Raw genomic sequence first — 12,753 nt, forward strand, 5'->3', positions numbered from 1 at the left:
TGTTGATGCCTGTATGACTGCCGGTCGGGTGACCATGACAGCAGAAATGGCTGATGTGTCACTATGCGTCACTAACCTAGTATGAAGAAGGGTTAGGGAAGAATTAATCATCAATGTTCATGAGTGGGAGAAATGGTTTCTTTGTGATTGAGCTCAGTGAGAGCTAATATTAGCAGACTAATGTCTGGACTAAGTGAAGCAAAGAGAGAAATATCTATATATTCTGAACGTTACATTACCTGTTACTCATTTCATTATGAGGAAAAACATAACACTCATATCATTCTGTCTATGTAACCACAGAACCACAGAACATTAATATTATTCTGTCTATGTAACCATAGAACATTCATATTATTCTGTCTATGTAACCATAGAACCACAGAACATTCATATTATTCTGTCTATGTAACCATAGAACCACAGAATATTCATATTATTCTGTCTATGTAACCATTGAACCACAGAACATTCATATTATTCTGCCTATGTAAACATAGAACATTCATATTATTCTGCCTATGTAACCATAGAACCACAGAACACTCATATTATTCTGTCTATGTAAACATAGAACATTCATATTATTCTGTCTATGTAACCATAGAACCACAGAACACTCATATTATTCTGTCTATGTAACCATAGAACCACAGAATATTCATATTATTCTGTCTATGTAACCATAGAACCACAGAACATTCATATTATTCTGTCTATGTAACCATAGAACATTCATATTATTCTGTCTATGTAACCACAGAACCACAGAACACTCATATTATTCTGCCTATGTAAACATAGAACATTCATATTATTCTGCCTATGTAACCATAGAACCACAGAACACTCATATTATTCTGTCTATGTAAACATAGAACATTCATATTATTCTGTCTATGTAACCATAGAACCACAGAACACTCATATTATTCTGTCTATGTAACCATAGAACCACAGAATATTCATATTATTCTGTCTATGTAACCATTGAACCACAGAACATTCATATTATTCTGCCTATGTAACCATAGAACATTCATATTATTCTGTCTATGTAACCACAGAACCACAGAACACTCATATTATTCTGTCTATGTAAACATAGAACATTCATATTATTCTGTCTATGTAACCATAGAACCACAGAACACTCATATTATTCTGTCTATGTAAACATAGAACATTCATATTATTCTGTCTATGTAACCACAGAACACTCATATTATTCTGTCTATGTAACCATAGAACATTCATATTATTCTGTCTATGTAACCACAGAACCACAGAACATTCATATTATTCTGTCTATGTAACCATAGAACCACAGAACATTCATATTATTCTATCTATGTAACCATAGAACCACAGAACATTCATATTATTCTGTCTATGTAACCATAGAACCACAGAACATTCATATTATTCTGTCTATGTAACCATAGAACCACAGAACACTCATATTATTCTGTCTATGTAAACATAGAACATTCATATTATTCTGTCTATGTAACCACAGAACCACAGAACACTCATATTATTCTGTCTATGTAAACATAGAACATTCATATTATTCTGTCTATGTAACCATAGAACCACAGAATATTCATATTATTCTGTCTATGTAACCATAGAACATTCATATTATTCTGTCTATGTAACCACAGAACCATAGAACATTAATATATTATGTCTATGTAACCATAGAACATTCATATTATTCTGTCTATGTAACCATAGAACCACAGAACACTCATATTATTCTATCTATGTAACCATAGAACATTCATATTATTCTGTCTATGTAACCATAGAACCACAGAACACTCATATTATTCTATCTATGTAACCACAGAACATTCATATTATTCTGCCTATGTAACCATAGAACCACAGAACATTCATATTATTCTGTCTATGTAACCATAGAACCACAGAACATTCATATTATTCTGTCTATGTAACCATAGAACATTCATATTATTCTGTCTATGTAACCACAGAACATTCATATTATTCTGCCTATGTAACCATTGAACCACAGAACATTCATATTATTCTGCCTATGTAACCATAGAACCACAGAACATTCATATTATTCTGTCTATGTAACCATAGAACCACAGAACATTCATATTATTCTGCCTATGTAACCACAGAACATTCATATTATTCTGCCTATGTCACCATAGAACATTCATATTATTCTGCCTATGTAACCATAGAACATTCATATTATTCTGCCTATGTAACCACAGAACATTCATATTATTCTGCCTATGTAACCATAGAACCACAGAACATTCATATTATTCTGTCTATGTAACCATAGAACATTCATATTATTCTGCCTATGTCACCATAGAACCACAGAACATTCATATTATTCTGCCTATGTAACCACAGAACATTCATATTATTCTGCCTATGTAACCATAGAACATTCATATTATTCTGTCTATGTAACCACAGAACCACAGAACATTCATATTATTCTGCCTATGTAACCACAGAACATTCATATTATTCTGCCTATGTAACCACAGAACATTCATATTATTCTGTCTATGTAACCACAGAACATTCATATTATTCTGCCTATGTCACCATAGAACATTCATATTATTCTGCCTATGTAACCATAGAACCACAGAACATTCATATTATTCTGCCTATGTCACCATAGAACATTCATATTATTCTGCCGATGTAATCATAGAACCACAGAACATTCATATTATTCTGCCTATGTCACCACAGAATATTCATATTATTCTGTCTATGTAACCATAGAACCACAGAACATTCATATTATTCTGCCTATGTAACCATAGAACCACAGAACATTCATATTATTCTGCCTATGTAACCACAGAACATTCATATTATTCTGCCTATGTAACCATAGAACCACAGAACATTCATATTATTCTGCCTATGTAACCATAGAACCACAGAACATTCATATTATTCTGCCTATGTAACCATAGAACATTCATATTATTCTGCCTATGTCACCATAGAACCACAGAACATTCATATTATTCTGTCTATGTAACCATAGAACCACAGAACATTCATATTATTCTGCCTATGTAACCATAGAACATTCATATTATTCTGCCTATGTCACCATAGAACCACAGAACATTCATATTATTCTGCCTATGTAACCATAGAACCACAGAACATTCATATTATTCTGTCTATGTAACCATAGAACCACAGAACATTCATATTATTCTGCCTATGTAACTCACTCAAAAAGCTCTTTGATGGAATCTAGAATCCTGGGAGGGGATGTTACTGAGGCTGACCTAGGGGGAAAAAAGTGAAGTGAAGTTTTTAGAATGTTTAAAACACACTTGAAGGAATGGTTTAATCAATTTAGATGTAGTAGGCATTGTGATGTAGTAGGCATTGTGATGTAGTAGGCATTGTGATGTAGTATGCATTGTGATGTAGTAAGCATTGTGATGTAGTAAGCATTGTGATGTAGTAAGCATTGTGATGTAGTAGACATTGTGATGTAGTAGGCATTGTGATGTAGCAAGCATTGTGATGTAGCAAGCATTGTGATGTAGTAAGCATTGTGATGTAGTAGGCATTGTGATGTAGTAGGCATTGTGATGTAGTATGCATTGTGATGTAGTAGGCATTGTGATGTAGTAAGCATTGTGATGTAGTAGACATTGTGATGTAGTAGGCATTGTGATGTAGCAAGCATTGTGATGTAGTAAGCATTGTGATGTAGTAAGCATTGTGATGTAGTATGCATTGTGATGTAGTAGGCATTGTGATGTAGTAGGCATTGTGATGTAGTAAGCATTGTGATGTAGTAGGCATTGTGATGTAGTAGGCATTGTGATGTAGTAGGCATTGTGATGTAGTAGGCATTGTGATGTAGTCAGCATTGTGATGTAGTAGGCATTGTGATGTAGTAGGCATTGTGATGTAGTAAGCATTGTGATGTAGTAAGCATTGTGATGTAGTATGCATTGTGATGTAGTAGGCATTGTGATGTAGTAGGCATTGTGATGTAGTAAGCATTGTGATGTAGTAGGCATTGTGATGTAGTAGGCATTGTGATGTAGTAAGCATTGTGATGTAGTAAGCATTGTGATGTAGTAGGCATTGTGATGTAGTAAGCATTGTGATGCAGTAGGCATTGTGATGTAGTAGGCATTGTGATGTAGTAAGCATTGTGATGTAGTAAGCATTGTGATGTAGTAAGCATTGTGATGTAGTAGGCATTGTGATGTAGTAGGCATTGTGATGTAGTAGGCATTGTGATGTTACAGATGTAGGATCTTAATTTGAGCCAGTTTGCTACAGCAGGAAAATAATACTGCAGCAATAGGAAATGTGAATATTATTTGGATTATAATTCATCAACATTTCTGTAGGGGCTGATCCATTTTTTGTTTGGACAAATCAAGTTTGAAATGACAAACTTTTAAAACTCAAATACACTGAAAGCTTGCATTTCCTGTGCAGGAAAATTCTCAGCAACAAAAGAGTGATCAAATGAAGATCCGAGCAACTGAAGATCCCTTTGGAACTAATCATGCAGTGTAAGCATTTTTTAAATGTATTTAATAATTTTTACATTTAAAAAATACAATAAAAATTTCACTATTAGAACATCACACAACAAGAATCTTGTTTTTTCTTCCATGGGAAGGAAGGCCTTGAAATGCCATCTGAACTTTGAGTGATTTCTGTCATTTCTTCCTCTACCAGAACATTCTAGTGGTCCGTCTCTCAGCCTTCCTCTACCAGAACATTCTAGTGGTCCATCTCTCAGAACATTCTAGTGGTCCATCTCTCAGCCTTCCTCTACCAGAACATTCTAGTGGTCCATCTCTCAGCCTTCCTCTACCAGAACATTCTAGTGGTCCGTCTCTCAGCCTTCCTCTACCAGAACATTCTAGTGGTCCGTCTCTCAGCCTTCCTCTACCAGAACATTCTAGTGGTCCGTCTCTCAGCCTTCCTCTACCAGAACATTCTAGTGGTCCGTCTCTCAGCCTTCCTCTACCAGAACATTCTAGAGGTCCGTCTCTCAGCCTTCCTCTACCAGAAAATTCTAGAGGTCCGTCTCTCAGCCTTCCTCTACCAGAACATTCTAGAGGTCCGTCTCTCAGCCTTCCTCTACCAGAACATTCTAGTGGTCCGTCTCTCAGCCTTCCTCTACCAGAACATTCTAGTGGTCCGTCTCTCAGCCTTCCTCTACCAGAACATTCTAGTGGTCCGTCCCTCAGCCTTCCTCTACCAGAACATTCTAGTGGTCCGTCTCTCAGCCTTCCTCTACCAGAACAGTCTAGTTGTCCGTCTCTCAGCCTTCCTCAACCAGAACATTCTAGTGGTCCGTCTCTCAGCCTTCCTCTACCAGAACATTCTAGTGGTCCGTCTCTCAGCCTTCCTCTACCTGAACAGTCTAGTTGTCCGTCTCTCAGCCTTCCTCTACCAGAACATTCTAGTGGTCCGTCTCTCAGCCTTCCTCTACCAGAACATTCTAGAGGTCCGTCTCTCAGCCTTCCTCTACCAGAACATTCTAGTGGTCCGTCTCTCAGCCTTCCTCTACCAGAACATTCTAGTGGTCCGTCTCTCAGCCTTCCTCTACCAGAACATTCTAGAGGTCCGTCTCTCAGCCTTCCTCTACCAGAACATTCTAGTGGTCCGTCTCTCAGCCTTCCTCTACCAGAAAATTCTAGAGGTCCGTCTCTCAGCCTTCCTCTACCAGAACATTCTAGAGGTCCGTCTCTCAGCCTTCCTCTACCAGAACATTCTAGAGGTCCGTCTCTCAGCCTTCCTCTACCAGAACATTCTAGTGGTCCATCTCTCAGCCTTCCTCTACCAGAACATTCTAGTGGTCCGTCTCTCAGCCTTCCTCTACCAGAACATTCTAGTGGTCCGTCCCTCAGCCTTCCTCTACCAGAACATTCTAGTGGTCCGTCTCAGCCTTCCTCTACCTGAACAGTCTAGTTGTCCTTCTCTCAGCCTTCCTCTACCAGAACATTCTAGTGGTCCGTCTCTCAGCCTTCCTATACCAGAACATTCTAGTGGTCCGTCTCTCAGCCTTCCTCTACCAGAACATTCTAGAGGTCCGTCTCTCAGCCTTCCTCTACCAGAACATTCTAGTGGTCCGTCTCTCAGCCTTCCTCTACCAGAACATTCTAATGGTCCGTCTCTCAGCCTTCCTCTACCAGAACATTCTAGTGGTCCGTCTCTCAGCCTTCCTCTACCAGAACATTCTAGTGGTCCGTCTCTCAGCCTTCCTCTACCAGAACATTCTAGTGGTCCGTCTCTCAGCCTTCCTCTACCAGAACATTCTAGTGGTCCGTCTCTCAGCCTTCCTCTACCAGAACATTCTAGTGGTCCGTCTCTCAGCCTTCCTCTACCTGAACAGTCTAGTTGTCCGTCTCTCGGCCAGATCACTCTTAGGGGAGGCTTCTCTGGAGGCCGGGGCACTGACCGACCCGCTGGAAGGGAAACAGCACATCACTTCATTATCCTTTAGCTTTGTGTGGCACTCTGGACATGAGCTACTACAATACAAAAAGGGAAAACTTGAACCTATTCTCAATCTAGTGAGAGCTATTTATACATCGATGGGACTATAAAATCTAGTTACTTACACATCAATGGGACTATATAATCTAGTTACTTACACATCAATGGGACTATATAATCTAGTTACTTACACATCAATGGGACTATATAATCTAGTTACTTACACATCAATGGGACTATATAATCTAGTTACTTACACATCAATGGGACTATATAATCTAGTTACTTACACATCAATGGGACTATATAATCTAGTTACTTACACATCGACGTAGGCTATATCATCTAGTTACTTACACATCGACGTAGGCTATATAATCTAGTTACTTACACATCGACGTAGGCTATATAATCTAGTTACTTACACATCGACGTAGGCTATATCATCTAGTTACTTACACATCAATGGTCACCTTCACCTTCCCGGCGGTCTCCAGTTCCTTCTGAAGACTTGCCTCTCTGGCTCTGTGGAGTTGACAGTTGAAATGAATGACAACATCATTACAGATACAACTCACTCTGACTACATTCATTAATGCTTCATAGGGCCTGGAGTTTTTCCTGCACGTGACTTGAGGAGGTCAAGGTATAACCTATAGCCTTTAACTAGTTATAACCTGTAGCCTTTAACTAGTTATAACCTGTAGCCTTTAACTAGTTTTAATGTACAGACTTTAACTAGTTATAACCTGTAGCCTTTAATTAGTTATAATCTGTAGCATTTAACTAGTTATAACCTGTAGCCTTTAACTAGTTATAACCTGTAGCATTTAACTAGTTATAACCTGTAGCCTTTAACTAGTTATAACCTGTAGCCTTTAATTAGTTATAACCTGTAGCATTTAACTAGTTATAACCTGTAGCCTTTAACTAGTTATAACCTGTAGCATTTAACTAGTTATAACCTGTAGCCTTTAACTAGTTATAACCTGTAGCATTTAACTAGTTATAACCTGTAGGCTTTAACAAGTTATAACCTGTAGGCTTTAACAAGTTATAACCTGTAGACTTGAACTAGTTATAACCTGTAGCCTTTAACTAGTTTTAACCTGTAGCCTTTAACTAGTTAACTAGTTATAACCTGTAGGTTTTAACTAGTTAACTAGTTATAACCTATAGCCTTTAACTAGTTATAATGTACAGACTTTAACTAGTTATAACCTGTAGCCTTTAACTGGTTATAACCTGTAGCCTTTAACTAGTTATAACCTATAGCCTTTAACTAGTTATAATGTACAGACTTTAACTGGTTATAACCTGTAGCATTTAACTAGTTATAACCTGTAGCCTTTAACTAGTTATAACCTGTAGCATTTAACTAGTTATAACCTGTAGGCTTTAACAAGTTATAACCTGTAGGCTTTAACAAGTTATAACCTGTAGACTTGAACTAGTTATAACCTGTAGCCTTTAACTAGTTTTAACCTGTAGCCTTTAACTAGTTATAACCTGTAGGTTTTAACTAGTTAACTAGTTATAACCTGTAGCCTTTAACTAGTTATAACCTGTAGCCTTTAACTAGTTAAAACAAATAACCTTTAACTACACTGAACAACAATATAAACACAACATTGTAAAGTGTTGGTCCCGTGTTTCATGAGCTGAAATAAAAGATCCCAGAAATGTTCCATACGCACAAAAAAAACGTATTTCTCTCAAATGTTGTGCACACATTCGTTTACAACCCTGTTAGTGAGCATTTCTCCTTTGCCTAGATAATCCATCCACATCCGACTTCTTCATCTGCGGGCTTGTCTGAGACCACAGACCAGCTGACGAAACTGAGGTGTATTTCTGTCTGTAATAAAGCTCTTTTGTGGTGAAAAACTCATTCTGATTGACTGGGTCTGGCTCCCCAGTGCGCACCTGCCCAGTCATGTGAAATCCATTAATTTGTTTATTTTCATCGACTGATTTCCTCATTTGAACTGTAACTCAATAAAATCGTTGAAAATGTTGCATGTTGCGTTTCTATTTATGTTCAGTGTAGTTATAACCTACAGCCTTTAACTAGTTATAACCTGTAGCCCTTAACTAGTTATAACGTACAGACTTTAACTAGTTATAACCTGTAGACTTTAACTAGTTATAACCTACAGCCTTTAACAAGTTATAACCTGTAGACTTTAACTAGTTATAACCTACAGCCTTTATCAAGTTATAACCTGTAGACTTTAACTAGTTATAACCTGTAGCCTTTAACAAGTTAACCTGTAGACTTTAACTAGTTATAACCTGTAGCATTTAACAAGTTATAACCTGTAGACTTTAACTAGTTATAACCTGTAGCCTTTAACAAGTTATAACCTGTAGACTTTAACTAGTTATAACCTACAGCCTTTAACAAGTTATAACCTACAGCCTTTAACAAGTTAACCTGTAGACTTTAACTAGTTATAACCTACAGCCTTTAACAAGTTATAACCTGTAGACTTTAACTAGTTATAACCTACAGCATTTAACAAGTTATAACCTGTAGACTTTAACTAGTTATAACCTACAGCATTTAACAAGTTAACCTGTAGACTTTAACTAGTTATAACCTGTAGACTTTAACTAGTTATAACCTACAGCATTTAACAAGTTATAACCTGTAGACTTTAACTAGTTATAACATACAGCCTTTAACAAGTTATAACCTGTAGACTTTAACTAGTTATAACCTGAAGGCTTTAATTAGGGCCCAGAGTTTTTCTTGGTGAGATGAAATGGTCAGGAAAATAAATAACAAGTCTGACACGGTCCTTCGAGATATGCATATTCCCCCCGCACTCTTCAGGAAAAACTCAGGGCCCTGTTTGACCCCAGGAAGCAGCTCACCTGACCCGTCTCTCGTTAACCCCCAGCAGGGTCAGGGTTAATCTCACCTGACCCGTCTCTCGTTGACCCCCAGCAGGGTCAGGGTCAATCTCACCTGACCCGTCTCTCGTTGACCCCCAGCAGGGTCAGGGTCAATCTCACCTGACCCGTCTCTCGTTGACCCCGAGCAGGGTCAGGGTCAATCTCACCTGACCCGTCTCTCGTTGACCCCCAGCAGGGTCAGGGTCAATCTCTACCTGACCCGTCTCTCGTTGACCCCCAGCAGGGTCAGGGTCAATCTCTACCTGACCCGTCTCTCGTTGACCCCCAGCAGGGTCAGGGTCAATCTCTACCTGACCCGTCTCTCGTTGACCCCCAGCAGGGTCAGGGTTAATCTCACCTGACCCGTCTCTCGTTGACCCCCAGCAGGGTCAGGGTTAATCTCACCTGACCCGTCTCTCGTTGACCCCCAGCAGGGTCAGGGTTAATCTCACCTGACCCGTCTCTCGTTGACCCCCAGCAGGGTCAGGGTTAATCTCACCTGACCCGTCTCTCGTTGACCCCCAGCAGGGTCAGGGTTAATCTCACCTGACCCGTCTCTCGTTGCGGCTGTTCATCCTGATGGCTGCGTGCTGCTTCCTCCGGACCAGTTCCTCCAGCATTTCCTGACCTCTGAGCTTCTCCTCTCTGAAGGTCTGGTCCATATCATGGTGCTGCTCCAGCAGGGAGTCGTACTCCCGTTTCAACAGCCGGTTCCCCTCCGTCACCTCGGCAACACGCACCGCCAGACTTCCATCCTCAGCCTGCACCCCCAGCAGATCCCTCCGCACCTCACACATCCTGAATACACAGATAGTTATATCAGTAACCGTGACCCCAGGAAGCAGCTAATTAATCGGATGGGGCCACAGTGTCTCCTGACCCCTCCTGTCTCAGCCTCCAGTATTTATGCTGCAGTAGTTTATGTGTCGGGGGGCTAGGGTCAGTTTGTTATATCTGGAGTACTTTGCATATATTTGGAGTACATTGTTTGCTGTTTGGGGTTTTAGGCTGGGTTTCTGTACAGCACTTTGAGGTATCAGCTGATGTACGAAGGGCTATATAAATACATTTGATTTGATCTGAACCCCCAACTCTGTCAGTTATACTAGTTTCTATCAACTAGGGCCATGGATATTCCATGACGACATTTCCCCTGGTCGGGACATGTCCTACTCAACCACCAGCTTCCATAGCACCAGCTCATGTGATTGTGTGATCACAGTGACCTAGGATAAACTACATTAAGCTGTGCTTGCCTGTGCTTTCAAGTTTCAACAGGTCCTTCCTACAGGTTTCATAGGAGGAGAATTACCTGGCATGTTGTTCTACAGAATCAGTGTCACCTGGCATGTTGCTCTACAGTCTCACCTGGCATGTTGCTCTACAGTCTCACCTGGCATGTTGCGCTACAGTCTCACCTGGCATGTTGTTCTACAGAATCAGTCTCACCTGGCATGTTGTTCTACAGAATCAGTCCCACCTGGCATGTTGTTCTACAGTCTCACCTGGCATGTTGTTCTACAGTCTCACCTGGCATGTTGTTCTACAGAATCAGTCTCACCTGGCATGTTGTTCTACAGTCTCACCTGGCATGTTGTTCTACAGTCTCACCTGGTATGTTGTTCTACAGTCTCACCTGGCATGTTGTTCTACAGAATCAGTCTCACCTGGCATGTTGTTCTACAGTCTCACCTGGCATGTTGTTCTACAGAATCAGTCTCACCTGGCATGTTGTTCTACAGTCTCACCTGGCATGTTGTTCTACAGTCTCACCTGGCATGTTGTTCTACAGAATCAGTCTCACCTGGCATGTTGTTCTACAGAATCAGTCTCACCTGGCATGTTGTTCTACAGAATCAGTCTCACCTGACATGTTGTTCTACAGTCTCACCTGGCATGTTGTTCTACAGTCTACCTGGCATGTTGTTCTACAGAATCAGTCTCACCTGACATGTTGTTCTACAGTCTCACCTGGCATGTTGTTCTACAGAATCAGTCTCACCTGGCATGTTGTTCTACAGTCTCACCTGGCATGTTGTTCTACAGAATCAGTCTCACCTGACATGTTGTTCTACAGTCTCACCTGGCATGTTGTTCTACAGTCTCACCTGGCATGTTGTTCTACAGTCTACCTGGCATGTTGTTCTACAGAATCAGTCTCACCTGGCATGTTGTTCTACAGAATCAGTCTCACCTGGCATGTTGTTCTACAGTCTCACCTGGCATGTTGTTCTACAGTCTCACCTGGCATGTTGTTCTACAGAATCAGTCTCACCTGGCATGTTGTTCTACAGTCTCACCTGGCATGTTGTTCTACAGTCTCACCTGGCATGTTGTTCTACAGAATCAGTCTCACCTGGCATGTTGTTCTACAGTCTCACCTGGCATGTTGTTCTACAGTCTCACCTGGCATGTTGTTCTACAGTCTCACCTGGCATGTTGTTCTACAGAATCAGTCTCACCTGGCATGTTGTTCTACAGAATCAGTCTCACCTGGCATGTTGTTCTACAGAATCAGTCTCACCAGGCATGTTGTTCTACAGAATCAGTCTCACCTGGCATGTTGTTCTACAGAATCAGTCTCACCTGGCATGTTGTTCTACAGAATCAGTCTCACCTGGCATGTTGTTCTACAGTCTCACCTGGCATGTTGCTCTTCCAGTACGGAGTCTTTGATCTTAATCTCCTGCTGGAGCTCCAATACCTGGTAGGCCAGCTAAAAAACACAGTAGAGTCTGTCAACTAGAGACACAGTAGAGTCTGTCAACTAGAGACACACAGTAGAGTCTGTCAACTAGAGACACACAGTAGAGTCTGTCAACTAGAGACACACAGTAGAGTCTGTCAACTAGAGACACACAGTAGTCTGTCAACTAGAGACACACAGTAGAGTCTGTCAACTAGAGACACAGTAGAGTCTGTCAACTAGAGACACACAGTAGAGTCTGTCAACTAGAGACACAGTAGAGTCTGTCAACTAGAGACACACAGTAGAGTCTGTCAACTAGAGACACAGTAGAGTCTGTCAACTAGAGACTCACAGTAGTCTGTCAACTAGAGACACACAGTAGAGTCTGTCAACTAGAGACACAGTAGAGTCTGTCAACTAGAGACTCACAGTAGTCTGTCAACTAGAGACACACAGTAGAGTCTGTCAACTAGAGACACAGTAGAGTCTGTCAACCTGAGACACACAGTAGAGTCTGTCAACTAGAGACTCACAGTAGTCTGTCAACTAGAGACACACAGTAGAGTCTGTCAACTAGAGACACAGTAGAGTCTGTCAACTAGAGACTCACAGTAATCTGTCAACTAGAGACACACAGTAGTCTGTCAACT

General features: G+C 40.4%; 1 protein-coding gene across 2 annotated transcripts in view; it reads right to left on the minus strand.

Annotated features, from left to right (window-relative positions):
- Positions 1-12,753, minus strand: part of LOC110503257 (protein Atg16l2) — a 62,166-nt gene that overhangs the window by 41,704 nt on the left and 7,709 nt on the right. The window contains exons 4-8 of one of the 2 annotated variants that reach the window (XM_036962083.1): positions 12,057-12,130; positions 9,961-10,212; positions 6,973-7,038; positions 6,402-6,482; positions 3,261-3,317 (exon numbers count right to left, since the gene is read on the minus strand). In XM_036962083.1, coding sequence (XP_036817978.1) covers positions 3,261-3,317; positions 6,402-6,482; positions 6,973-7,038; positions 9,961-10,212; positions 12,057-12,130 — 530 coding nt within the window. The remainder of the gene's footprint in view (positions 1-3,260; positions 3,318-6,401; positions 6,483-6,972; positions 7,039-9,960; positions 10,213-12,056; positions 12,131-12,753) is intronic. The other variant, XM_036962084.1, reaches the window with a different exon arrangement.

This window comes from Oncorhynchus mykiss, chromosome 24, assembly GCF_013265735.2.
Source record: "Oncorhynchus mykiss isolate Arlee chromosome 24, USDA_OmykA_1.1, whole genome shotgun sequence".
Taxonomy (NCBI): domain Eukaryota; kingdom Metazoa; phylum Chordata; class Actinopteri; order Salmoniformes; family Salmonidae; genus Oncorhynchus; species Oncorhynchus mykiss.